At 45.0% G+C, this 24,055-nt stretch overlaps 2 protein-coding genes across 2 annotated transcripts in view; one reads left to right on the forward strand and one right to left on the reverse strand.

Moving 5' to 3' along the window:
- The window catches only part of LOC139273606 (zinc finger protein 850-like), a 64,445-nt gene extending 56,879 nt beyond the window's left edge, over positions 1–7,566 (forward strand). Inside the window, exon 4 of the mRNA XM_070890565.1 lies at positions 6,690–7,566. Coding sequence (XP_070746666.1) covers positions 6,690–7,469 — 780 coding nt within the window. The 3' untranslated portion in view covers positions 7,470–7,566. The remainder of the gene's footprint in view (positions 1–6,689) is intronic.
- LOC139273608 (zinc finger protein 850-like) overlaps positions 1–24,055 on the reverse strand; it is a 560,896-nt gene that overhangs the window by 456,506 nt on the left and 80,335 nt on the right. The gene's annotated exons all lie outside the window — the stretch shown is intronic.

A 24,055-nucleotide genomic window follows, 5' to 3' on the forward strand; every position in this document is an offset into this window, starting at 1 on the left:
AGGGGTCAATAACCAGGGGGCATAGACATAAAGTAGTTGGTAGAAGGATTAGAGGGGAGATGAGGCAACATTTCTTCACCCAGAGGGTGGTGGGAGTCTGGAACTCACTGTCTGAAAAGGTGGTAGAGGCAGAAACCCTCATCACATTTAAAAGATACTTGGATGTGCACTTACAGGACTACGGACCTAGTGCTGGAAGGTGGGATTGGGCTAGGTAACTCTGTCGACCGATGCAGACACGATGCACCGAATGGCCTCCTGCTGTGTCCTAATTTTCTGTGATTCTGTGATTCTGTGATAAGTTCTTACAATGGTGGGGCCTTTGCCCAGCATTCCCCGCGGGGCAGCATATGCCGCACCCAGACGACAGGAGCCAGCCGCGCAGGCGCAGTACCGGGCAATGTTTCGAGCATGCGCAGAGCGTGCACTGGAGACACACGGACGCTGAGACGAGCTCAGGCTTGAGCTGGGCTCTGCACCGGGTGAGAATCAGGGGGCACAGGGGAGTCATCGATAGGCAAGTGGGCGTAGAGGCTTCATAAACAGCTGGTGTCGGCCGCAAGCCCCGAGTAATAACCCGAAACTCCCGCGTTTGCAGCGACGGGTTTTTCTCCCGGTAACAGGCCCGGATTAACCGCCATCTTTGTACAGGAAGGCGGGGTGGTTCAGCGAGCGGCTCGCTCGCTTCATGGCGTAACACCGCATGCGCAGCCAGGTTGGGGCTTCAGCGTCTTCCCAACCGGGTCCCAGTGCTCGGGAGAGCTATCTCTGACTCATTTATTTTATTCTCACTCACCACACATCTGATTTCTCAACATCTTTCCTGAAGGCGTTGGTAAGTGCCCAGCTTATGGTTTACATCCCACACAAATATAAGAGAAGAGCCCCAGAGCTGGACCCCCTTCTACAGTCCCAGGGTTAGAATCCCCATGCACAGTCCAGGGTTAAAATCATAGAATCATAGAAGTTTGCAGCATGGAAGGAGGCCATTTCGGCCCATCGTGTCTGGGCCAGCCAACAAGAGGCCTATTCCCACTTTCCAGCTCTAAGTCAGTAACCCTGCAGGTCATGGCACTTTAAGTGCAAATCCAATACTGTTTAAATGTGGTGAGGATTTCTGCCTCTACCACCCTTTCAGGCAATGTGTTCCGGACCCACAGAATCCTCTGCGTGAAGAACTTTCCTCTCTAAACCTTGTACCAATTACTTTAAGTTTATGCCCCTGGTTGTTGACCCCTCTGCGAAGGGAAATAGGTCCTTTTTATCCACTATATCTAAGCCCCTCATAATTTTATACACTTCAATGAGGTCTCCCCTCAACCTCCTCTGTTGCTAGGAAAACAAACACAGCCTATCCAATCTGTTCTCGTAGCTAAGATTCTCCACTCCAGGCAACATCCTCGTAAATCTCCTTTATACCCTCTCCAGTGCAATCACGTCCTTCCTTTAATGTGGTGACCAGAACTGCACACAGAACTCCAGTTGTGACGTAACAAGTGTTTTACACAGTTGAAGCATAACCCACCCGTTCTTATATTCTATGCCTAGGCTAATAAAGGAAAGCATTCCGTGAGCCTTCTTAAACACCTTATCCACCTGGCCTGCTACCTTCAGGGATCTGTGGACATGCACTCCCAGGTCCCTTTGTTCTTCTACACTTCTCAATGTCCTACCATTTAATGTGTATTCCCTTTCCTTGTTAGCCCTCCCCAAATGCATTACTTCACACTTCTCTGGATTAGACAGTCCCAGGATTAGAATCCCCATGTACAGTCCGGGGTTAGAATCCCCATGTACAATCCTAGGGTTAGAATTCCCAGGTACAGTCCCAATGTTAGAATCCCCATGTACAATTCTAATGTTAGAATTCCCATGTAAAGTCCCAGGGTTAAAATTCCCATATACAGTCCCAGAATTAGGTTCCCCATGTACAGTCCCAGGGTTAGAATCCCCATATACAGTTCCAGGGTTGGAATCCCGATGTACAGTCCCAGAGTTAGACACCCCATTTACATTCCCAGGGTTGTAATCCCCATGTACAGTCCCGGGGTTAGAATCCCCATGTACAATCCTAGGGTTAGAATTCCCAGGTACAGTCCCAATGTTAGAATCCCCATGTACAATTCTAATGTTAGAATTCCCATGTACAGTCCCAGGGTTAAAATTCCCATATACAGTCCCAGAGTTAGGTTCCCCATGTACAGTCCCAGGGTTAGAATCCCCATATACAGTTCCAGGGTTGGAATCCCCATGTACAGTCCCAGAGTTAGACACCCCATTTACATTCCCAGGGTTGTAATCCCCATGTACAGTCCCGGGGTTAGAATCCCCATGCACAGTCCCAGGGTTAGACTCCCCATGTACAGTCCCAGGGATAGAATCCCCAAGTACAGTCCTAATGTTAGAATTCCCATGTACAGTCCCAGGGTTAGAATTCCCAAGTACAGTCCCACGTTTGGAACCCGGTGCATGGAAGTGGAATTTCAGCCTCGGTGTTACAAGTTCATCGGTTACAGGCTGGAGAGAGGAATAATTCACTGCCAGGCCTTTTTAAATTTGTGTGGTGAGGTATTCCAGTTTCCGGTAACACTAATCCTGGATTTAAAGGAGGGGAGAGCTGTGTTTAAAGTGAAAAGATCAGCTAGAACATAAGAACAAGGAGCAGGAGTAGGCCATTTGGCCCCTTGAGCCTGCTCCGCCATTTATTAAGATCATCGCTGATCTGTTCATGGAATCAGCTCCATTTCCCTGCCCGTTCCCCATAACCTTTTATTCCCTTATCACTCAAAAATCTGTCTGTCTATCCGCCTTAAATATATTCAATGACCCAGCCTAAACAGCACTCTGGGGCAGAGAATTCCACGGATTTACAACCCTCTGATAGAAGAAATTTCTCCTCATCTCAGTTTTAAATAGGGCGGACCCTTATTCTGAGACTATGTCCCTTAGTTTTAGTTTTCCCTATGAGTTCTGCATCCACCTTGTCGAACCCCTTCATTATCTTAGTTTTGATAAGATCACCTCTCACTCTTCTGAACTCCAATGAGTATAGGCCCAATCTACTAAACCTATCTTCATAAGTCAACCCCCTCATCTCCGGAATCAAACTAGTGAACCTTCTCTGGACAGCCTCCAATGCAAGTATATCCTTCCTTAAATACCGAGACCAAAACTGTACACAGTACTCCAGGTGTGGCCTCACCAATACCCTGTACAGTTGTAGCAGGATGTTTATGCTTTTATACTCCATCCCCCTTGCAATAAAGGCCAACATTCAATTTGCCTTCCTGATTACTTGCTGTACCTGCATACTAACTTTTTGTGTTTCATGCACAAGGAGTCACAGGTCCCACTGGACTGCAGTACTTCGCAATCTTTCTCCATTTAAATTATAATTTGCTTTGCTATTATTTCTGCCAAAGTGGAAAACCTCAAATTTTCCCACATACTCCATCTGCCAAATGTTTGCCCACTCACTTAACCTGTCTATATCCCTTTTCAGATTTCTTGTGTCCTCCTCACAATTTGCTCGTCCACCCATCTTTGTATCATCAGCAAACTTGGCTACATTACACTCAGTCCCTTCAAGTCATTAATATGGATTGTAAATAGTTGAGGCTTCAGCATCAATCCCTGCGGCACTGCACTAGTTACAGTTTGACAACTTGAAAATGACCCATTTATCACGACTCTCTCTTTTCTGTTAGTTAGCCAATCCTCTATCCATTCTACTACTATATTACTCCCAACACCTTGAACTTTTATCTTGTGCAGTAACCTTTTATGTGGCACCTTATCGAATGCCTTCTGGCAATCGAAATACACCACATCCACTGGTCCCCCCTTATCCACCCTGCTCGTTACATCCTCAAAGAACTCCAGCAAATTTGTCAAACATGATTTCCCTTTCATAAAACCATGCTGGCTCTGCTTGATTGAATTATGCTTTTCCAAATGTCCCGTTATTGCTTCCTTAATGTTGGGATAAAAAGAACACTTCTCTTCCTCAAGGTGGACTCCCTGATATAAGGAATTAACACCCGCCCATCCGTATAGCGACCAAGGAATCACTCAAATGAAACCTTGGTTTAACCGGTTTTATTTGAGCATGCTAGGGAAGAATTCCGATGAACATTTTCCAATACAACAGTTTGTAATTACAATTATACATTTTCTGAGGTGTGCGACCCTCCTACAAAACCACCGATTGGCTCACTACTATCAGCGAAGTTACATTGATTTGTTGACCCTTATCAGACTGGCTCTGGGTGGTTCCCCCCACCTGTCCATCTCTCATCACACGTCACCCTCCCGGAATGTGATATACAGTGGTGTCAACTTTGCCTCAGTTCCTCATGACGTGTTGATGAACTTTGTTTTCCAGGGTGGTGCCTCCTTACCCCTTTCCCAAGAACTCTAGTCAGAACTACCAGTCAATACCATCCTGTGCCCATGTTGCTATAATCTATGTTCCCAAACATTTTACTGTCCTTGTTCTGTACTAAATACAGCTTCCATGAGTCTGTACTAAGGTTAATACAAGAGATGGTTCATTAACCATCAGGCTTTGCTGCTTCCCTCGTCTTAACCCAATGTAAGCGAGTGTACAAGCGTGCTTTACATACATAAGCAAGTTTTACATACAATCGGTCAATCACAATCCCTACCGTAAGACAGAGGAACTCCGGATTCCTCAGAACCTCCTAATACTGATAAGCCCTACAATCTCAACCATGTGTTAGATCAATTCACTACTTTCAGTATCCACTTTAGTGACCATCCATCTGTCCCCACTCTAGTGACCGTATTTTATCCCCTTACACTTAATAATGGACTCCAGCATTTTCCCAATGACCGATGTTAGGCTAATTGGTCTATAGCTTTCTGCTTTCTGTCTGCCTCCTTTTTTAAATAGGGACGTTACATTTGCAGTTTTCCAATCCGCTGGGACCTCCCCAGAATCCAGGGAATTTTGGTAGATTACAACCAATGCATCCACTATCTCTGCAGCCACTTCCTTTAAGACCCTAGGATGTACGCCATCAGGTGCAGGGGACTTGTTCGCCTTTAGTCCCATTATTTTACCAAGTACTACTTATTTAGTTATAATGATCCTCCCTATAGCCACATGATTATCCACTATTGGGATGTTTTTAGTGTCTTCTGCCATGAAGGCCAATACAAAACATCTCTGCCCTTTCCCTGTTCCCCATTATTAATTCCCCTGTCTCATCTTCCAGGGAACCAACATTTACTTGAGCCACTCTTTTCCTTTTTATGTAACTGTAGGAACTCTTATTATTTGTTTTTATATTTTGTACTAGTTTACTTTCATAATCTATCTTCCCTCTCTTTATTATTTTTTTACTCATTCTTTGCTTAAAAGTTTCCTAATCCTCCGGCCTCCCACTAGTCTTGGCCACATTGTATGCCCTTGTTTTCAATTTGATACCCTCCCTTATTTTCTTAGTTAGCTACGGATGGTTATCTCTTCTCTTAACATCGTTCCTTCTCACTGGAATATATTTTTGTTGCGAGTTAGTAAATATTTCCTTAAATGTCTGCCACTGTTTATCAACCACCATTCACTTTAATCTATTTTCCCAGACCACTTTAGCCAACTCTGCCTTCATACCTTAGTAGTCTCCTTTATTTAAGCTTAGGACACCGGTTTGAGCACTAACTTTTTCACCCTCCAACTGAATTTGAAATTCAACCAAGTTATAGTCACTCATTCCTAGAGGTTCCTTATCTAGGAGATTGTTTACTAATCCTGTCTCATTACACAGTACCAGATCTAAGAATTTTCCAATTAATAGTTTTTGATCAATATCGACTCCCACAGGGAGGGGAAATTCTGTAATAAGGAAGGAACCGGGCAAGATTTGAAAGGTTTTAACAAAGGATTCGAGGGACTCTTACATTTGAGATCTTTATTTTGTCCACTCGAGGATTTAGATAACTGACTTCCTCCTATAAATATAGAGCTGTATTATTAGGTCGTGAAATAAATTTGCTGAGTGAATTTAAATTTAAAATCAGGGTTGCAGGTCTGATGCTCTATTCACACATCGACAGTGGGGAAGATGCTGTGGGGCACATGCTAAGTCCCTAACTGAAAGTTTAATTAACAGACTGGGTTTTGGATTAAATGATCCCGGGTGTGAGAGGGAACGTTGTCTGGAAACTTGAGTTGTCGGTTCTGAATTTCTATCCTGTACTTACAGAGATGACTTTTGTAAATTCCTTTTACAGCGTATTAGAACGGGAGGATTCACAGACGGGAAACTCGAACCAAACATCACATAAAGATCTGACAGAGTCACTCGATTCATCAAGACCTGAATACCATCGGCCTTTGACTGTGGAAGGAGAAATGTCTATCTGTTCTGTCTGTAAGAAAAGATTTCAAATATCAGTGTGACTGGAAAAGCACTGAGACATACACACCCGAGTGAGAGTGTTCCAGTGCACTGACTGGAAAGAGCTTTAACCAGTTACACAGCCTGAAAAAACATTGCACCATTCACAGCGGGGAGAAACTGTACACGTGTTCTGTGTGTGGACGAGGCTTCAACTGATCACCCAACCTGGAGAGACACAAGGACACCCGTACCATTGGGAAACCGTGGGAATGTGGGGACTGTGGGAAGGGATTCAGATCCCCATCCCGGTTAAAAATTCACCAGCGAGTTCACACTGGGGAGAGGCCGTTCACCTGCTCCTTGTGTGGGAAGGGTTTCACTGACTCATCCAGCCTGCTGACACACCAGCGAGTTCACACTGGGGAGAGGCCGTTCACCTGCTCTGTGTGTGGGAAGGGATTCGCTCTGTCATCTGGCCTGCTGGCACACCAGCGAGTTCACACTGGGGAGAGGCCGTTCACTTGCTCCAAATGTGGGAAGGGATTTACTCAGTCTTCCGGCCTCCTCAAACACCAGCGAGTTCACACTGGGGAGAAGCTGTTCACCTGCTATGTCTGTGAGAAGAGATTCACTCAGTCATCCAACCTGCTGGCACACAAGCAGCAAGTTCACACCGGGGAGAGACCATTCATCTGCTCTATGTGTGGGAAGGGATTCACTCGGTCATCCAACCTGCTGACACACCAGCGAGTTCACACTGGGGAGAGGCCATTCACCTGCTCTGTGTGCGGAAAGGGATTCTCTCAGTCATCCCACCTGCTGGCACACAACAAGCAAGTTCACACCGAGGAGAGGTCATTCATTTGCTCTGAATGTGGGAAGGGATTCGCTTTGTCATCTGGCCTTCAGAAACACCTGCAAATTCACACTGGAGAGAGGCCGTTTAGCTGCTCTGTCTGTGGGAAGAGATTCACTCGGTCATCCAGCCTGCTGGTACACAACAAACAAGTTCACACGAAGGAGAAGCCATTCCCTTGCACCATGTGTGGGAAGGGATTTGCTGTGTCATCCGACCTCCTGAAACACCAACTAGTTCACAACTGACTGCAGGGGTTGGATTCTGCTGTTAATCACACCCGGGACTGAACCATGTTCATTCTGGAAGTTGGGATTTGTTTCTGCCAATGTTAGTAATATAACCCTATAACTCGGCTATAGTTTGATAATCTGTATAAATGTCAAATAAATCAGCTTTCTTTTAAACACCGTGTGCCTAGTCCTGATATCACAATGATAATACGAGCTGATTGACGACTTGTTATGAACTGGGTGGAATCCATCTTAGAACGGAGTTCCCACAACTTTTAAAAAGATGGATCTACAAGATGTCCAAGTCTGACATTCAATTTCACCCGATGGGAAATATTTTGATAATCTGTTATTGTCACAGAGCAAAGCAGCATTGTTACTTTAACATCAGTTTAATCAAATTCAATGGGCAGTCCGATTTCCAAAGGGAAACGCCTCCTTTGAGCTGACAGTGTTGACAGTTCTGCAGCTCATTTCTCACTGTGTTCATTCTTTAATTTTCATTCATTCTCGGGATGTGGGTGAGCCAGATTGGCATTTATTGCCCATCCTTAATTGCCCGTTTAGAAGGTGGTGGTGAGCCGCTGCCTTCTTGAACCGTACTGCAGTCTGTGTGCTGAGGTCAGGATGGTGCATGACTTGGAGGGGATCTTGGAGGTGCTGGTCTTTCCATACACCTGCTGTCCTTGTCCTTCTACACGGAGGAGGTTGTGGGTTTGGAAGGTGCTGTCAAAGAAGCCTTGGTGACTTGCTGCTGTAGATGATGCACACTACAGCCATAGTGGTCTCATGTTTTTCATCCAATACAGGCCTCAGCCCAGACATTTGTTCCCAATGTTGATGCAGTGGTTCAAGAGGTGCCGAGTATCAGGAGCAGTATCGAGAGGTGCCGGGTATCAGGAGCAGTATCGAGGGATAGGTGGAACAGTAAGCTGTGAGGAGAACACAAAGCATCTGCAAAGGGATATGGATGTTAAGAGAGTGGACACTAAGGTGGCAGATAGAGCATAATGTGGGGAACTGTGAGGTTATTCACTTTAGTAGGAAGGACAGAAAAACAGAATGTTTTAAGTTGTGAGAAAATGTTAAATATTGGGTGTTCAGAGAAGCTTGGGTGTCATCGTACAGTAAACACACATTTAGCATGCAGGTACAGCAAGCAATTAAGAAGTTGAATAGCATGTTGGCCTTTATTGCAAGGGGGTTGGAGTACAAGCGTAAGGAAGTCTTACTACAATTGTACAGGGTTTTGATGAGATCATAGAGGCGGTCCAACGAAGATTCACTAGATTGATCCTTGGGATGAGAGGGTTGTTCTATAAGGAGATATTGAGTAGATTATACTCTCTGAAGTTTAAAAGAATGAGAGGGGATTTCATTGAAAAATATAAGATTCTGAGGGGGATTGACAGGGTAGATGCTGAGAGTTTGTTCCACTGGCTGGAGAGTCTAGAAATAGGGGGCAGTTGCAGGATAAAGGGTGAGCCATTTCAGACCGAGTTGAGGAGGAATTTCTTCACTCAGAGGGTTGTGAATTTTTGGAATTCTCTACCTGAAAGGACTGTGGATGCTGAGTCATTGAGTATATTCAAGGCTAAGATAGATAGATTTATGGACTTTAGGAGAATCACGGGACTATGGGGAACAGACCTGAAAGTGGAGTTGAGGTTGATGATTAGCCATGATCTTATTGAGTAGCGGAGCAGGCTCGAAGTGCTGTATGGCCTACTCCTGCTTCCAATTCTTATGCTCTTATGTTCTAAATAGTTTCCAGAGACTGAAGGGTCTGTAGCCAGAGGACACAGATTTAACTAGCAAAAGAATCAGAGGCAAAATGAGGAAATAAATATGCAATGAGCTGTTATGATCTGGAATACATGGCCTGAAAGGGGGCCAGGAGCAGATTCAGTAATACATTTCAAAAGGGATTTGGGAAATACTTGAGTATGAAAAAATGCAGGGATATTGGGAAAGAGCAGGGAAAGTGGGACTGCTTGGGATATTGGGAAAGAGCAGGGTGAGTGGGACTGATTGTGATATAGGGAAGGAGCAGGGGGAGTGGGACTAATTGGTTAGATCTTTCAAATGAGTGCCGGCACATGCAACAGTGGGCTGGATGTACACAATCTGAAATGTAGCATTCTTAGATTCTGTGATTCTATAACTACATCATGTCTCTGTTTATATTACACTAGACCCTGTCTCTGTTTATATTACACCAGACCCTGTCTCTGTTTATATTACACTAGACCCTGTCTCTGTTATTATTACACCAGACCCTGTCTCTGTTATTATTACACCAGACCCTGTCTCTGTTTATATTACACTAGACCCTGTCTCTCTTTATAGTACACTAGACCCTGTCTCTGTTTATATTACACCAGACCCTGTCTCTGTTTATATTACACCAGACCCTGTCTCTGTTTATAGTACACTAGACCCTGTCTCTGTTTATATTACACCAGACCCTGTCTCTGTTTATATTACACCAGACCCTGTCTCTGTTTATATTACACCAGACCCTGTCTCTGTTTATAGTACACTAGATCCTGTCTCTGTTTATATTACACTAAGCCCTGTCTCTGTTTATATTACACTAGACCCTGTCTCTGTTTATATTACACGAGGCCCTAACTCTTGTTTACTTGACACGATTCCCTTTCTCACTTTATATTACAATAGAACCTGTCTCCACTAGTACTGCACCAGACCTTGCGTCTGTAAGATAGAGAGACAAATGATAGATGGTGGAATAGATATATGTTAATAATCGTAAAGATATGTATTTGCGTGTGTGAGAGCATGCAACCATTTTTTTTAACTTAGAAGCAGGTTTATTATTGTTAATAGCTATCAGCAGCTGTGGGCAATGTCCTATTGATCTGGTATTGTGTGGGTAATATTTGTGTTGAGAGGATAGGGTGAATCTTGTAACAATCTCCCAGAGATGGACTGGGATTGAGGGACAGGACTGAAGGGGAGCAATTCACTGCACTTTGCACTACTTCGTGGCACTTTGTGTGTTAAAGATTACTAATTCACACTTGTGTTGTCCTGTGCCAACTGCTCACAGATTTTAATGCTAAGGATTGTTTTCTCTGCAGTATTTTCTATTGAGCTTTGCCTGGCCCACTGATTGTGTCAGAGCCTGGAACCGTGACCTCATAGAACCGCCGGATGGGCAGCCGCAGGTTCCAAATGATCGCCGGGCGCACTAACTCTCATCTTATTAAGAGAAACAACTGGAATAAAGCACACACCTCACTCTATATAGGTGTGATGTGTAGGTGTACATCATTCTTAATGTTTGCAAGTGCCTTCTGCAAAAATAAATGATTATCTTCACCAGTTATTTTTCACCATTTTATATCCTTTTATTCAAATGTAATTGCAGATAGTTTAATATCATTACCATTTATTGATAACCCATTGTCTTGTGTGCTATTGTTTAGAAAGTGCTGTCACAGTGACCATTCTGTTACCAAGGTGACCATGTCTGTCCGCAGTATTCAGTGGGAAAGGGGAGTAAATCACACCGAGGATAATGAGCAGCCCCCCACCAGTCTCTGTACTTTATTGTCCAGTGATCGCCTCACCATCAGACAGGAGCTCCTGATATTTACCTCCAGTGTGTGATGATTGGTGCAAGTAATGGTAAAAATAAAACTACCTGTACCTGGCATGAGGTTAATAAACCTGTAACTCACTGATCGAATATTTCCCTAATTTAAAAAGAATGAAACATTTGTTACTCTCTAGAGAATTGTGCACTATTTCTATTTCCATAGTCTTCTTTCTTTTGACTGTTACCTTCACTGTTTCCTTCTCAACCTCTTCCGACATCTGTGGGAATGGTCTAGTGCAATAATAACTGGAGCCGGGACGAGAAAGAAACAAGTCTTAGTGTTAATAATAGAAACAATATTTGGTGCAATAACTGAAAGATGTCATAGTACTCTAATTGTGGTCTAACCAAGGTTCGATACAGGTTTAGCATAACTTTCCTACTTTTCAATTTTTTTTTCTATGTATCAGAAGAAAATGTAAATTTAGATGCTTCATCAACACCCCCCCCCCTCCCCATCTTTTAATCAAAAGCAGCAGTCACCAAGATGCTCCCATGACTGTGCCAATAGCTTGACGTTGCTCCCAGGTAGTGTCCAAGAGCAGCCACCCTCTTGCTCAAGTAAAATGTTTTGCCTTTTCATAGCAGCGCAATTAAATTCAAAAAGAAGCAATATGGCAGGAAATCATTTGCATTGAAGCCTCAAGGTGTCAAACTCCCTCCTTTCCGGAGACCATTAATCATGCCCTGAAGTAAGGATTGATCTTAATAAATGCAACTGCAACCATCCTCTGCCGAAAACCAAGCAGTCAATACATGATCTGCATGGCCTGTCATTTCATTAACACATTAACAGAGGCAGGATCCACTTTAAGAATACCAGAAACATGCTCCGATTGATTACTGGCAGAGCCACAGTCTAGAGTAATAATAATAGAGTTGTGCATGAGAACTGGAATAACAGGGGCAGGTAATCATAACATGATTAGTCAGAGTCACCATGGCTTTATGAAAGGGAAATCGTGTTTGACAAATGTATTAGAGGTCTTGAGGATGTAGATAAAGGTGCCACATGAAAGGTTATTACACAAGATAAAGGCTCATGGGATTGGACGTAATGTATTAGCATGAATAGAGGATTTGTTAACGGACAGAAAACAGAGAGTAGGAATAAACGGGTCTTTTTCAGGTTGGCAGGCTGTAACTAGTGGGGTGCCACAAGGATCACTGCTTGAGCCTCAGCTTTTTACAATCTATATTAATGACCTAGATGAAGGGACAAGTGCAATGTATCCAAGTTTTCTGACGATACAAAGCTAGGCGGGACAGTAAGCTGTGAGGAGAACACAAAGAATCTGCAAAGGGATATAGATAGACTAAGTGAGTGGGCAGCAAAGGTGGCAGATGGCGTATAATGTAGCGAAGTGTGAGGTTATATACTTTGGTAGGAAGAATAGAAAAAAATCATACTTTTTAAATGGTGAGAAACTTTTAAATGATGGTGTTCAGTGAGATTTAGGTATCATTGTTCAAGAAACACAGAAAGCTAGCATGCAGGTACATCAAGCAATAAGGAAGGCAAATGGCATGTTGTCCTTTATTGCAAGGGGCTAGAGTAATAGAGTAAGGAAGTCTTGCTCCAATTGTACAGGGTCTTGGTGAGACCACACCTGGAGTACTGTGCACAGTTTTGGACTCCTTATCTAAGAGGCGGTACAACAGAGGTCCACTAGATTGATTCCTGGGATGAGAGGGCTGTCTTATGATGAGAGATTGTGTAGAATGGGCCCATACTCTCTGCAGTTTAGAAGAATGAGAGGTGATCTCATTGAAACGTACAAGATTCTGAAGGGGATTGACAGGGTAGATGCTGAGAGGATGTTCCCCCTGGCTGGAGTGTCTAGAACCAGGGGTCACAGTCTCAGGATAAGGGGTCACCCATTTAAGACTGAGATGAGGAGGAATTTCTTCACTCAGAGGGTTGTGAATCTTTGGAATTTTCTGCCTCAGATGGCTGTGGATACTGAGTCTCTGAATATATTCAAGGCCAAGACAGATTGATTTTTGGAGTTATGGGGAATCAAGGGATCTGGAGATCAGGCGGAAAAGTGGGGTTGAGGCCCACGATGCCAATGCTGAGGAGTGCCGTACTGTTGGAGGTGCTGTCTTTCCAATGAGTCTTCAAACCAATGCCTTGTCTGCCCTTTCAGGTGAACGTAAAAAATCCCACGGCCACTAGTTGAAGAGCAGGGAAATTCTCTCCAGTGTCCCGGGACAGCATTTAAACCACATTTGACTTCGCTAAAAACAGATTCATTTGACATCACTTTGCTGTTTATGGGATCGTGCTGTGTGAAAAGTATCTGCCGCATTTCCAACATTACAACAGTGACTACACTTCAATAGTACTTCACTGGCTGTAAAGGTGCTGAGGTTGTGAATGATGCTGCGTAACTGCAAGTCATGCATTCTTTGTGTTTGTCCAATAACAAATGTCGTCCTGGAATATAGAAGGTTCAGGTGTGATTTGATTGAGTTTTGAAGATTTTGAAAGGAACTCATGGAGAAAAACCTTTTCCACTGGTGCAGTAATAACTGAGACAGGGTCTGGTTTAATATAAACAGGGACAGGGTCTAGTGTAATATAAACAGAGACAGGGTCTAGGGTAATATAAACAGAGACAGGGTCTGGTTTAATATTAACAGAGACAGGGTCTAGTGTAATGTAAACAGAGACAGGGCCCAGTGTAATATAAACAGAGACAGGGTCTAGTGTAATATAAACAGAGACAGGGTCTAGTGTAATATAAACAGAGACAAGGTCTAGTGTAATATAAACAGAGACAGGGTCTAGTGTAATATAAACAGAGACAGGTTCTAGTGTAATATAAACAGAGCCAGGGCCTAGTGTAATATAAACAGAGACAGGGTCTAGTGTAATATAAACAGAGACAGGGTCTGGTGTACTATAAACAGAGACAGGGTCTGGTGTAATATAAACAGAGACAGGGTCTAGTGTAATATAAACAGAGACAGGGCCCAGTGTACTACAAACAGAGACAGGGTCTGGTGTAATATAAACAGAGACAGGGTATAGTGTAATATAAACAGGGACAGGGCCTAGTGTAATATAAACAGAGACAGGGTCTAGTGTAATATAAACAGAGACAGGGCCCAGTGTAATATAAACAGACATGGTCTCGGGCAGTAATAACTCATAAATCTGTGTCCTCTGGTTACTGACCCTCCTACTAGTGGAAACAGTTTCTTCCCAATTACTCTATCAAAACCCCTCATAATTTTGATCATAATTCTCCCTTCTAAGGAGAACAATTCCAACTTCTAGCTGCTCTGATGGTGCAATTCACGCAGTGTAACACTCCAGTTCTGTGAGTCCTTCTGCCTGGGGCAATTCCAGATGTTCCTTTGCGGAATCACTGACACTTTTATATGGACCCAGTGGAAATCCCGTGCGCTGTTACAACAGGTCCCAGGCATAAAAGAACAAGGCCCTGACAATTAAATGGATTGGTGTAAGACTGGACTCAGGCCCTGAACGTTAGATACACTGAGGTAAATGGCAGCATTTTAAAATACAAGCTGTGATAGGTTAACAACCTCTGCTCAGTGGGATCACTCTCGCTTCAGAGTCAGAAAGCTATGGATTCAAACCCCACTTCAGAGACTTGAGCCCAGAATCCAGGCTGACACTCCCAGTGCCAGTACTGAGGGAGTGCTGCACTGTCGGAGATGCCGTCTTTCAGAAGAGACATTAAACCGAGGCCCCATCCTCCTTCTCAAGTAGATGTTAAAGATCCCATGGCACTATTTTAAAGAGTAAGCGAGTTCTGCCCCGTATCCAGGCAAAATTTTTATCCATCAACCATCGCTAAAATAATAGATTCACTGGTCATTATCACGTTGCTGTTTGTGGGAGCTTGCTGTGCACAAATTGGCTGCGGTGTTTGCGACATTACAACAGTGACCACGTTTCCAAAAATACTTCATTGTCTGTAAAGCACTTTTGGACATCCCAAGATGGCGAAAGGCGCTATATAAATGGAAGTTCCTTTTGACTCCACTGCCCCAGCAACATGATATTATACAAAATAATGTGGATCTTGGAATCTAAAATAAAAACAGAAAATGCTGGAAATACTCAGCAGGTCAGACAGCATTGTGGAGAGAGAAACAGAGTTAACATTTCAGGTTGACGACTGTTCATCAGAACTGGAAAAAGTTAGAGATGTAACAAATTTTGAACAGGTCAGAGGCAGGGAGAGCAGGGAGGGGAGGAAAGAACAAAATGAACGGTCTGTGATAGGGTGGGAGGCAGGAGAGGTTAAATAACAAAAGATATGATTGTCATCATAGGCAGTCGCTCGGAATCAAGGAAGACTTGCTTCCACTCTTAAAATGAGTCCTTAGGTGGCTGTACAGTCCAATACGAGAACCACAGTCCCTGTCACAGGTGGGACAGATAGTCATTGAGGGAAAGGGAGGGTGGGATAGGTATGCCACACATTCTTTCCGCTGCCTGCGCTTCATTTCTGCATGCTCTCGGCGATGAGCCTCGAAATGCTCAGCGCCCCCCCTGAATACATTTCCTCCACTTAGGGTGGTCTTTGGCCAGGGACTCCCAGGTGTCAGTGGGGATGTTGCACTTTTTCAGGGAGGCTTTGAGGGTGTCCTTGTAACGTTTCCTCTGCCCACCTTTGGCTCGTTTGCCGTGTAGGAGTTCCGAGTAGAGCACTTGCTTTGGGAGTTTCGTGTCTGGCATGTGAACAATGTGGCCTGCCCAGCGGAGCTGATCAAGTGTGGTCAGTGCTTCAATGCTGGGGATGTTGGCCTGGTCAAGGACGCTAATGTTGGTGCATCTGTCCTCCCAGGGGATTTGTCGGATCTTGCGGAGGCATCGTTGGTGATATATCTCCAGCGACTTGAGGTGTCTACTGTACATGATCCACGTCTCTGAGCCATACAGGAGGGCAGGTATTATTACAGCCCTGTAGACCATGAGCTTGGTGGCAGTTTTAAGGGCCTGGTCTTCACTCTTTTCCTTAGGCAGCCAAAGGCTGCACTGGCGCATTGGATGTGGTGTTGGATCTCGTCTTCAATGTCTGGTCTTGTTGATAAGAGGCTCCCGAGGTATGGGAAATGGTCCACGTTGTCCAGGGCCGCATCATGGATCTTGATGACTGGGGGGGGGGGCAGTGCTGTGTGGAAAGGACAGGCTGGTGGAGGACCTTTGTCTTACGGATTTTTAGCGTAAGGCCCATGCTTTCATATGCCTCAGTAAATACATTGACTATGTCCTGGAGTTCAGCCTCTGCATGTGTGCAGGCGTTGTCTGGATACTGTAGCTCAACAACAGAGGTTGGGGAATCTTGGTCCTGGCCTGGACATGGTGCAGGTTGAACAGGTTCTCACTGGTTCTGTAGTTTTGTTCCACTCCAGCGGGGAGCTTGTTGACTGTGAGGTGGAGCATGGCAGCGAGGAAGATTGAGAAGAGATTTGGGGCGATGGTGCAGTCCTGTTTGACCCCGGTCCGGACGTGGATTGGGTCTGTGATGGACCCATTGGTAGGGATCACAGCTTGCATGTCATCGTGGAGCAGGTGGAGAATGGTGACGAACTTTTGGGGACATCTGAAATGGAGGGTGCTCCATAGACCCTTGCGGTTGACTGTACAAGGCAAAAGGAGATGGTAATGAGACAAGAAAGAAAAGGTGAGCCTAGAAGAGGTGTAAATGGAATAGCAGAAACATCAACTGCTGCCGTCTGAAAGAGCGGGGCAGAGAATATGGTGTGAAATTGTTGAACTCTATGTGGAGTCCAGAAGGATGTAAGCTGCCTGAACAAAAGATGAGGTGCTGATCCTCTCGAGCTACGTTGAGCTTTGTTGGGACAGTGCAAAGGCCGAGGACAGAGAGGTCAGAGTGGGAGTGGAGCGGAGAATTAAACTCACAGGCGACCGGAAGCTCAGGGTCACCTTTACAGACTGAATGGAGGTGTTCCACAAAGCGGTCACCCAATCTGTGATTGGTCTCCCCAATTTAGAGGAGCATAATGAGCAGCAAATACAGTATACTAAATTGAAAGAAGTTCAAGTAAATTGTTATTTCACCTGAAGGAATGTTTAGAGCCCTGGATGGTGAGAAGGGAGAAAATAAAAAGGAAGGTGTTCCATTTCCTGCACTTGCATGAGAAGGTGCTGTGGGAAGGGAGTGGGGTGGGGGGGTGTTGGGGGTATTGGGGGTTGATTGAGGAATGGACCAGGTGGTCACGGAGGGAGCAGTCCCTTCGAAATGCTAAGAGGGGAGGGGAAGATGTGATTGGTGGGATCACGCTGGAGGTGGTGGAAACAGTGGAGAATGACCCGTTGAATGTGGAGGCTGGTGGGATGAAAGGTGAAGACAAGGGGAACCCTATCATGGTTCTGGGAGGGCGGGGAAGGGATGAGCGCAGAAGTGTGGGAAATGGAGTGGACACGGTCGAGGACACCTCTTTCACCCCAACTCTCCAATCCCCTCAGCCCAACTCCTCATTCATCACTACTCTCCAAGTCCCTCCCACCCCTGCTCCCCGACTCCCCTCCCACCCCTGCTCCCCAACCCCGCTCCCACCCCTGCTCCCCGACCCTCCTCTCACCCCTGCTCCCCGACCCCCCTCTCACCCCTACTCTCCGACCCCCCCACTCACCCCTACTCTCCGACCCATCTCTCACCCCTACTCTCCAACCCCCCTCTCACCCCTACTCTCCAAACCCCCACTCACCCCGACTCTCCAAACCCCCTCTCACCCCTACTCCTCTTTTACACCTACCCTTGAATCCCCTCTCATCTTCCATTCACTTTAGTTGAAAGGAAACCAACACATTGTACCAGTCAGAATTTGAAAGATATTTATAACAGATTCTACATGTTCTAAGAGTCCCGATCTTTTTCTATTCTGTCCACTCGAGTTAGATAACAGACTTTCTCCTGTGAATATAGAGCTGGAGCATTGGGCCGTGATGTGTTTACTTGTTCATCTTGGTGACTATAAACCTCGGCCAATGATTTGATGTGATCTGTTTATTTGTATGTATTTTTAAAAAGTACAATTGCTGAGTGGATTAAAATTTTATTTGAACCCAGGTTTGCAGGCGTGATGCTCCATTCACACATCGAATGTGAGAGAGATGCTGTGGGGCACACACTAAGTCCAGTAGCTGAACGTGATTAACAGACTGGGTTTTGTGTTCAGTGATCCTGGGTGTGTTACCAATACCTTCCCTGGATCCCAAGGCTAGGAGAGGCACTCTGGAAGGTAGGGGGAGCTGAGACTTGTCCATGAGAGTAACCGAAGGTGTGAAAATTGAACTAATCTAGAGTTCAAAAGGAGGAAAGTCCCTAAATGGAGCAGTCGGTAACAGGACGTCAATTAGTCTGCTCTTATGTTGGAGACATCAAATATCCACACTGTGTTATTTGAAATATAAAAATATTTAAACTCCTGCCCAGTTCTAGGGGTTATGAACATCAGCAGAAACAAATCCCAACTGTCAGAATGAACACGATTCAGTCCTGGATGTGATTAACAGCAGCACAAACAGCAGATTCCAACCCCTGCAGCCAGTTGTGGACTCGTTGGTGTGTCAGCAGGTTGGATGAATTAATGAATTCCTTCCCACACACAAAGCAGGTGAACGGCCTCTCCCCAGTGTGAACTCGCTGGTGTGCTAACAGGTGGGATGACTGAGGGAATCGCTTCCCATACATGGAGCAAGTGAACAGCCTCTCCCCAGTGTGAACTCGCTGGTGTTTCAGCAGGTGGGATGACTGAGGGAATCCCTTCCCACACTCAGGGCAGGTGAACGACCTCTCCCCGATGTGAACTCGCTGGTGTTTCAGCAGGTGGGATGACTGAGGGAATCCCTTCCCATACATGGAGCAGATGAACGGCCTCTTCCCACTGTGACAGCGACTATGAATTTGCAGCTCAGACAGGGAACTGAATCCCTTCCCATAGTTCCACGATTTCTCCGTGGTGCGGGTGTCCTTGTGTCTCCAGGTTGGACGATCAGTTGAAGCCTCGCCCACGCACGTTTACAGTTTCTCCCCACTGTGAATGGTGTGATGTTTTTTCAGGCTGTGCAACTGGTTAAAGCTCTCTCCACAGTCAGTGCACTGGAACACTCTCACTCGGGTGTGTGTGTGTCTCAGTGCTGTTCCAGTCACACTAATGTTTGAAATCTGTTCCCACAGACAGAACAGAAAAATATTTCTCTTTCCACATTCAAAGGCCGATGATATTCAGATCTTGAGGAATTGAGTGACTGTCAGATCTTGTTGTGATATTTGGTTTGCGTTTTCCGTCTGCAAATGGGATGACTGAGGAATACCCTGAAAAAGGAATTTACAAAAGTCACCAATGTTACTACTGAATAGAAAGTCAGAACACACAATTCTACTTTTTATGAAACATTGTCCTCCCTTGTTCCCCAAAGGTGTAAATCCCCGTCCCACACAGACGTGTGGAAATCAACCCTCACCCCGTCCAACAGTTTCCAAAGTTCAGACATGTGCAACAAAACAATCTAACACCAATGACTCTGAAAAACTTCTTTTTGCATAAAATCAGCAAGAACTTACTTGTAAGTTCACATAAAAATGTTGCATCAAACACCTCCCTCAGCATACAGGTTTATTCCCTTCCTTTAAAACCAAGCAATGATAAGCAAGCACTACATACGTATCAACGTCAGCGATTGGTCGGTTCGTGACGACTTAAATTGGCAACTTACCAAGTTGCCCTCGACTGCAACTCCGAGTGTCTTTCGAACAATACTTTGATACCCCGAAATTTGTTAACTTGTCCACTGCGTACGTGTCCCAGACAATAATGGTGATGGCAGTTGTATTAATTTCTTCTTGTCAATAGTCAGTCAATTTTCCTGTCGTTTTCACAATGGCTCAACAGATAGCTTCCTGTTTAAGGCCTGTTGCTGCCTTGTCTGTGAAAAACAATTTAAACGTTTTGTGCCAAATTCTCACAGCAAGCAGTCTCTGGGTCTCTCAAAGCATGCTGGTCCAATAAATTTGGTCAACTTTAAGTTTGGTCAATATACAGCAAAAAATTACAGAAAACGTTAGATTCTTACACCTGTCGCACACATTGTCCCTCCTCCCTGTGAAATCCATAGTCACCAAATATCTCAAAACAATTTTCCTCCACTCCCAGTTTTTTCACCCAACACTGGCTGGGTTTAGTTCTGCACTCACTAGTCCTCCTCCCTCTCCTCCCCTGAAGGTGCTGACTCTGGCTGGGTTCAGTTCCACACTCACTAGTCCCTCTCCCTCTCCTCCCCTGAAGGTGCTGACTCTGGCTGGGTTCAGTTCCACACTCACTGGTTCCCCTCCCTCTCCTCCCCTGAAGGTGCTGACTCTGGCTGGGTTCAGTTCTACACTCACTGGTTCCCCTCCCTCTCCTCCCCTGATGATGCTGACTGTGGCTGGGTTCAGTTCTACACTCACTGGTTCCCCTCCCTCTCCTTCCCCGAAGGTGCCTGACTTTGGCTGGGTTCCATTCTACACTTATACAAAAGCAAAATACTGTGGATGTTAGAATCGGAAATAAAAACAGAAAATGCTGGAAATCTCAGCAGGTCAGGCAGTTTCTGTGGAGAGAAAAACAGAGTTAACGTTTCAGGTCAATGACCCTCCGTCAGAACTCAGGCTGGGTTCAGTTCTACACTCACTGGGACCTTGAATTTCCGTGCAGTAGTGGTTTCTTTACAAAGATGGCGGCTGTAAAACAGGGCCTGGGTCTAGTGTAATATAAACAGAGACGGTATCTAGTGTAATATAATCATCATCATAGGCAGTCCCTCACTTGCATTCACATAGAAACATAGAAAATAGGTGCAGGAGTAGACAATTCGGCCCTTCGAGCCTGCACCACCATTCAATAAGATCATTCACCTCAGTACCCCTTTCCTGCTTTCTCTCCATACCCCTTGATAGTTTTAGCCATAAGAGCCATATCTAACTCCTTCTTGAATATATCCAATGAACTGGCATCAACAACTCTCTGCGGTAGGGAATTCCACAGGTTAACAACTCTCTGAGTGAAGAAGCTTCTCCTCATCTCAGTACTAAATGGCTTACCCCTTATCCTTAGATTATGCCCCCTGTTCTGGACTTCCCCAACATCGGGAACATTATTCCTGCATCTAACCTGTCCAGTCGCGTCAGAATTTTATATGTTTCCATGAGATCCCCTCTCATCCTTCTAAACTCCAGTGAATCCAGGCCTAGTCAATCTAGTCTTTCCTCATATGTCAGTCCTGCCATCTCGGGAATCAAGTCTGGTGAATCTTCACTGCACTCCCTCAATAGCAAGAACGTCCTTCCTCAGATTAGGAGACCAAAACTGAACACAATATTCCAGGTGAGGTCTTACTAAGGCCCTGTACAACTGCAGTAAGACCTCCCTGCTCCTATTCTCAAATCCCCTAGCTATGAAGACCAACATACCATTTGCCTTCTTCACTTGCCTGCAGTACCTGCATGCCAACTTTCAATGACTGATGTACCATGATACCCAGGTCTCGTTGCACCTCCCCTTTTCCTAATCTGCCACCATTCAGATAATATTCTGCCTTCCTGTTTTTGCCACCAAAGTGGATAACCTCACATTTATCCACATTATACTGCATCTACCATCCACTTTCCCACTCGCCTAACCTGTCCAAGTCACCCTGCAGCCTCTTAGCGTCCTCCTCACAGCTCACACCGCCACACAGCTTAGTGTCGTCTGCAAACTTGGAGATATTCCTTCATCCAAATCATTAATGTACATTGTAAATAGCTGGGGTCCCAGCACTGAATCCTGCGGCATCCCACTAGTCGCTGCCTGCCATTCTGAAAAGGACCCGTTTATCCCGACTCTCTGTTTCCTGTCTGCCAACCAGTTCTCTATCCACTTCAGTACCATTGGCCTTAATTTTGCACACCGATCTCTTGTGTGGTACCTTGTCAAAAGCCTTTTGAAAGTCCAAATAAACCACATCCACTGGTTCCGCCTTGTCCACTCTACTAGTTACATCCTCCAAAAATTCTAGAAATTTGTAAAGCATGATTTCCCTTTCATAAATCCATGCCGACTTGGACTGATCCTGTCACTGCTTTCCAAATGCGCTGCTATTTCATCTTTAATAATTGATTCCAACATTTTCCCCACTACTGATGGCAGGCTAACCAGTCTATAATTACCCGTTTTCTCTCTCCCTCCTTTCTTAAAAATTGTTACATTAGCTACCCTCCAGTCCATAGGAACTGATCCAGAGTCGATAGACTGTTGGAAAATGATCACCAATGCATCCAGTATTTCGAGGGACACTTCCTTAAGTACTCTGGCATGCAGACTATCAGGTATGGCGAGAAAGTAGGAATGGGGTACTGAAGTTGCATGTTCAGCCATGAACTCATTGAATGGTAGTGCAGGCTCGAAGGGCCGAATGGCCTACCCCTGCACCTATTTTCTATGTTTCTATGTCCCAGGATTTATCGGCCTTCAATCCCATCAATTTCCCTTACACAATTTCCTGCCTAATAAGGATTTTCTTCAGTTCCTCCTTCTCACTGAACCCTCGGTCCCCTAGTATTTCTGGAAGGTTATTTGTACCTTCCCTCGTGAAAACAGAATCAATCAATTTGTTCAACTGGTCTGCCGTTTCTTTGTTCCCCATTATAAATTCACCTGAATCTGACTGCAAGTTTGTCTTCACTAATCTTTTTCTTTTCACATATCTATAGAAGCTTTTGCAGTCAGTTTGTATGTTCCCAGCAAGCTTCCTCTCATACTCTATTTCCCCCCTCCTAATTAAACCCTTTGTCCTCCTCTGCTGGATTATAAAATTCTCCAAGTCCTCAGGTTTGCTGCTTTTTCTGGCCAATTTATACGCCTCTTCCTTGGATTTAACACTATGCTTAATTTCCCTTCTTAGTCATGGTTGAGCCACCTTCCCCGTTTATTTTTACTCCAGACAGGGATGTACAATTGTTGAAGTTCATCCATGTGATCTTTAAATATTTGTCATTACCTATCCACCGTCAACCCTTTAAGTATCATTCGCCAGTCTATTCTAGCCAATTCACATCTCATACCATCGAAGTTACCTTTCCTTAAGTTCAGGACCCTAGTCTCCGAATTAACTGTGTCACTCTCCATCTTAATAAAGAATTCTACCATATTATTGTCACTCTTCCCCAAGGGGCCTCGCACAAGATTGCTAATTAGCCTATCTGTTCCATTTAATATCTTGAAAACGTTGATCAAATCACCCCTGAACCTTTTAAATTCTGGAGAATACAACCCTAGTTTGTGTAATCTCTCCCGTTACTTGAAGTCTGGGTACCTTTCTGGTAAACCTTCGCTGCACTCCCTCCAAGGCCAATATATCCTTTTTAAGGTGTGGAGCCCAGAACTGCTCACAGGACTCCAGGTGCGGTTTATCCAGGATTTTGGACAGCTGCAGCATAACTTCTGCCCCCCTGTAGAAGAGGGTAAAAGTTATTGGCTTCTGGTTAAACAACACCTCAATTTCAAAATTCTCATCCTTGTGTTCAAATCCCTCCATGGCCTCACCTCTCCCTATCTCTGTAATCTCCAGCTGCAGCATAACTTCTACCCTCCTGTGTCCTAGTCATAGGAACACACGGCTCCACGTCCTTATTCAAACAGAGTTCTCTGCCGGTATACTCATTGGGGTTTAGAAGAATCTTATTGAAACATATAAGGTTCTGAGGGGGCTTGACAGGATAGATGCAGAGAAGATGTTTCACCTCGTGGGCATAGTTTCAGAATAAGGGGTCGCCCATTTAAAACAGAGAAGAGGAGGACTTTCTTCTCTGAGGGTCGTGAATCTGGAATTCTCTGCCCCAGAGAGCTGTGGAGGCTGGGTGAGGGGCACCAGTAAATGGGGGGTGGGGGGGATAGGGGAGGGGCACCAGTAAATGGGGGATGGGGAAAGGCTCCAGTAAATGGGGGA

The sequence above is a fragment of the Pristiophorus japonicus genome, chromosome 9 (genome assembly GCF_044704955.1).
Source record: "Pristiophorus japonicus isolate sPriJap1 chromosome 9, sPriJap1.hap1, whole genome shotgun sequence".
Lineage (NCBI taxonomy): Eukaryota > Metazoa > Chordata > Chondrichthyes > Pristiophoridae > Pristiophorus > Pristiophorus japonicus.